The sequence below is a fragment of the Papaver somniferum genome, unplaced genomic scaffold (assembly GCF_003573695.1).
Source record: "Papaver somniferum cultivar HN1 unplaced genomic scaffold, ASM357369v1 unplaced-scaffold_131, whole genome shotgun sequence".
In the NCBI taxonomy this organism is placed as follows: Eukaryota; Viridiplantae; Streptophyta; class Magnoliopsida; order Ranunculales; family Papaveraceae; genus Papaver; species Papaver somniferum.
In genome coordinates, this window is record NW_020622270.1 from 2,285,530 (window position 1) to 2,290,652 (window position 5,123).

General features: G+C 40.1%; 1 protein-coding gene across 1 annotated transcript; it reads left to right on the plus strand.

The window, feature by feature from the left end:
- The first annotated feature begins 3,002 nt into the window (after positions 1 to 3,002).
- Positions 3,003 to 5,123, plus strand: LOC113332348. Its single transcript, XM_026578894.1, has 2 exons — positions 3,003 to 4,064; positions 4,239 to 5,123. The coding sequence occupies exons 1-2, from the start codon at positions 3,003 to 3,005 to the stop codon at positions 5,121 to 5,123; spliced, it is 1,947 nt and encodes a 648-aa protein (XP_026434679.1).

The window sequence follows — 5,123 nt, forward strand, 5'->3', positions numbered from 1 at the left end:
CTTTGAATGAATTGGGCTCTGTAATGTGAACTGATTTGAGCTTTGGGCTCAACAGTTCAACTGTGAATTGGGCTTAACAGTTCACTTGTGACTTGGGCTTGGTAGTGAACTAGGCTTTGGCCTTAACTGGGCTTCAGAGGCTTTTGGGAGTGAACTGAGCTTTGGGCTCAGTTGGTTGGGCCTTTAGCCTTTGGTTTCACTGAATTGGACTTGGGCTCAGGAGTGAAGTGAGCTTTGGAGGCAGCAGCAGTAGGGAAAGGAAGGCAGCAGCACAAGTGCTGCACAGCAGGTAGAGCAGCAGCAGGAGCAAGAGCTGCACAGCAAGGCCAAGAAAAAGAAGTAGCAGCAGCACAAGGCCAAGGAAGAAAAGCAATGCAGCAGTGGTAGCAGGGTAGCTGCAAGGGAAGTGAAGGCAGCAGCAATACTGCACAGCAGTGAGGCAACAACAGCAGAACAAGCCAAGGGAAGCAATGCAGCAGTGCAGTACTGCAGGGCAGTGGAAGGGGAGCAGCAGCAGCAGCAATACTGCACAGTATGCTCAAGCAGTGCAAGTAGTAGCAGCAGGGGAAGAAAACAATGCAATGCAGCAGTGCAATGCAGCAAGGCAAGTGCACAGCACAAGGCAAAGATGGAAGCAGCAGCAGTACTGCAGGGCAGAGGCACAGCAGCACTAGCAGTTTGCAAGGCAGTGGCCAAAGCACTGAGTAGCAGCAATCAGCAGGGGAAGCACAACAGTGGCCAATGGCCAAAGATGGAAGCAAAACAGAAAACAAAAGAACAGCAAAAACAGCAAAGATTAAACAGACTAAAAACTAAAACAAAAGAAAGATGACAATACAAGTGAACCAAGGCCTAAGCCAAGGGCAGGGATGTGGAGAAGCTAACAGAGCAAAGCTAAGGCATTCTTCTAGAGTGGGAAGAGAACTAGCTTGCTCATTGTCACTAGTGAGCACTAGTTTCTCCCCACTACTCAATCAAATCAGTGCAACCTAAGCATACAAAAGGAATGGCAAGATAATCAGCTTGCTATGAGCACTGATTTCTTCCATTACACAATCAGTTCAATGCTTCAAAGCTCTAACCTAGCATTCCATCACTTCTTGACAATGAATTAAAAACAACAGTTGAGCTAAACATGGCACTAACATGATTCATTACCCTAAACAGTATACTAACAGACATTTAAACAACAAATATAAACATTAACAGTGATTCATTTGTAACTGAAATTGAACATTAAAATTAAACTAAACCCTAAAGATTTAAACCTAACCCAAATTGGGTGGTTACTTGGCTAGTCCAAGAACACCCCTAACAGTAGCAACAACATCCATATTATAGTTTCAACAAACCCTAAATTTTCGAAACCCTAAATTGAAATTAGGGTTTTCTCAAATTCCCAAAATTACTCACTGATTTCGTTGTCCCCTCTGCGATTAAGCTCATACCCATGCTTTATCTTCTTCTTCTGCTCCTGAAACACGCCTCACTGTTGTCTTCTGATGGAACCCTAGTTCTGTCTTTCTAGGTTTTAGCGTCTGATGGAGAAGCTATAACCGAGGAAGAGAGAAGTTGAGGTTATGGTCGAGGCGGTCGGTTTTGGGAAGGTGGTGGTGGCAGAACTGTGGAGGTGATGGTGTTGGCGGCATGGCAGGGGCAGGAGTTGCAGTTGCAGAGCTCTGCAACTGTCGGGTGAAGGAGAAGGAAAAGAAGAGAAGGGAAGAGGAAGAATGAGGTTGGTTCGATAGTTTTAGGGTATGGGATGTTCTGGTGTGAGGCGGGTCCATCAAGAGGTGATGTTTCGTGAGATGGGCCGTGGGATGTGAAGCTGGTAGGTGGATCGGATGGTTCCTCCTGAAGAGGTTGGTAGCGACCGTCAGATTTTTTTGATACAACGAAGTTAACGGCTCTAGATGGGGTTAGGTGTTGTAGTGTTAAGCGGAAGTATCGGGATTTGATGAACAGCAAAGGAGCGACCGTTGGATTCAACTACCATCTAATCTGAAGGCTTGGAATTTCAGCGCTGTGGTGCTTGGCAGAGACTTTAGATTTTGATGCTCTATGAAGGAGCGACCATCGGATGCTTCTGAGAACTGATCTGATGGCTGAGAACGGAGGCGTTTTTGTGTGTAGAAAATGAGGTTGTGCGCACCATTCTTCGCGGCTTCCTTGCGTGATTTCTCCCGGCTTTTCACTACTTTTCTGCTCTTTTTGCTCCGCAAGTCATCCAGACTTTATTTATTACCTAAAAATGCAAAATTAAGTAAGAAAAATATTTATTCTTGAAAACAATGAAAATACAGAATATGGGATAAAATGTAGAATTAATGCGCAAAAGATGAGTTAAATGCCAACAAAAAGGGATAAATATATACAATATTTGGCACTCATCAGATACCAGTGGTGGAGTTTTCAGGATGAGTGCTTCTGAAAATATAGTTCTTTGCGTAGCAGTGGTGCTAATCACCAACTTCATGGTGATTGTTCATAGCAGTAGTAGAATGACTATTTTAGTCATCGTCCAAATCAACAGATCTCAATTTCCATCGGTGAACCATAGAATTCAACCCAAAATCTTTCAGTTTGCAAAATTTCAAACATCTCAATTCCCTCATAAAATCCTGGTCTGTCAACTTCGTAAAAACAGAAACTTTCAGTCTAAACAGTCAATCAGTTGCTATAATCACTGCATGGTACCAGTTTTACTGCCACCTATATACAGCTACCCAAATTTCCATAAATCAAACACTATCCATAAAGAAATTATCCCAGTCATCAAAGCGGATTACTTTCATAACAAAATCAAACAAAAAAAATATCATTCAATCTACTCTCAACTAATTGTCAAATATTTTGAGCTGTATTTTCGAGATTGTCATTTACCTTGGAATATCTTCGGTACTCCTATAAATATTCATACCTCAAATAGCAGTAACAAAAACACCACAAAAACTTTGTGCAACACCAAAATCATCTACCAAAAGATCATTCTCAATCCCAAAATGGATGAAAGCTCAAACTCTCGTGCTAAAAAAATCAATGAGTTGTCTAGGCAACTCAGAAACGCAACCATTCAAATCCCAACTGAGAGAAGAAGTGTTGTATCTCCACAAACCATTAATGCTTCAGTGGAGGAGTGGTCTTTCGCTATTATAGGAAAACTCATGTACAAGGACAAGATAGATATGAGAACCATTCGAGAAGAGATCAACTCTTTGTGGAGGGGTTATAGGAATAAGCAAATCATAGTTATGGGTCACAATCTTATGCTGGTTAGATTGAACAATGATGAAGAGAGAGATGAAGTTATCAGAAATGGACCATGGTTAGTGGGTGAAGCTTTATTTTCCATTCAAAAGTTTGTCGCTGGCACACAGGCTAAGGATTATGTTTTTACATATCAAGAATTCAATGTCCAGTTCAAGTACCTAAAACTTGAGCACATGAATGTTACTGTCATTGATGAAGCTATTGGTTTTATGGGTAAAAAGATCTCAACAAATCCTGAAAATTACAGGCCAAGGTACGGAAACACTGTAAAAGCTAGAATTGAAATGAATCTCAAGAAACCTCTTTACAGAGGAGGCTGGTGGAAGACTTTGGGAGAGAAGGATGTTTGGATACGTTATCACTGGGACTTACAACCCAAGAAAATCTGTGACAAATGCTTTGTCATCGATCACCAAGAGCATAACTGCATGAAATACCAGTACTTGTTGCATCTCGACAGTCTAACTGAAGAGGAATATGAAGCATACATGCAGGAGGAAAGTGATGTGTATGAGCCAAATGAAGATGAAAGAAGCATATCCACTAATATGAATAAAGAAGGGCTTATGGATGATCTAATGGAAGAGTCAAGGCAGGCAAAGCGCATGAGAAACTCGACTCTCAATCAAGAACCATCAATGAATCCACATGATATTCATGTAACTCCACCAACAAACATTGAGACTGTTACCCATGCAAATATGAACAACAATTTAAACTCGGAAGTGGTTCCTCTGGTTTCAGAAGCAAATCATCCTAATCCCACAAGTAATTCCATTGAAGAAGCTGCTCAGGTAAGTATTTCTCATATCTTATCAACTTGTTTTAATTTTACTAGTTTTTTAAATTCTACTTATTGTTATTCTCATAAAAGCTCTAGTAATTCATATAGTATACGTCTGCATTTAGTTACTCATCAACCTAGCACCCTGGTTTAAAAAAAAACGATTATGAAAATTATTGCTTAGAACTGCAATGGATTTGCAGACAAAGAAACTAGAAACTATGCCAAGGATTTTAATAAAATGCTAGACCCTGACATTCTTTTTCTTCAAGAAACAAAAATAAACTCGGATAAAATCACTAGGTTCACTAGACCTCTAAATTTTCTGAATATTTTCTATGTCCCATCCATTGGTAGATCTAGAGGAATTTGTTTATTGTGGAAAGATGGTTTTGAATTAGAGATTATCTATCATGACAAAAATATGATTCATTGTCTAGTTACTAGCAATCCTTCTAAACCTACTTGGCTTCTATCTTGTGTATGTGGTTCTCCCTATCCTCAAGAAAGCAAGGCTCAATTGGAGTTCATCAAAAATGTGTGTGAAAACTATGACATCAACGCTCCTTGGGCTCCCATTGGAGACCTAAATCTTACCTTACATGATAATGAAAGAAACAATAGCAATGGATCTTCTTCTAGATCCTCAAAACTAGCTCAAACTGTCCTAGAAGAAGGCTTCAATGATTTAGGCTTTCATGGAAACCCTTATACCTGTACCAGCAATAAGAATGGAACATGGAAAATTAGAACCAGATTGGATAGATCTCTTATAAACTCAGATTGGATTATTCAATTCCCTGACTCTTTTCTTAGGCATCTTCCCTTCTTAGGATCAGATCACTGTCCCATATTGTTAGACCTGTCTCCCAAAAATTTAAAATTCTTTGAATGCTGGTTACGTGACAACTCATGTAAGCTTGAAATTGAAAAAGCTTGGTCATCAAGTTTCAATGGGTCGACTGGTTTTAACTTGGACAAAAGGTTACCTGAAACAAGAAGATCTTTATCAATCTGGAACAGAACTATCTTTGGCGATATCCAAACAAAGATTAAGGACATACAGTAG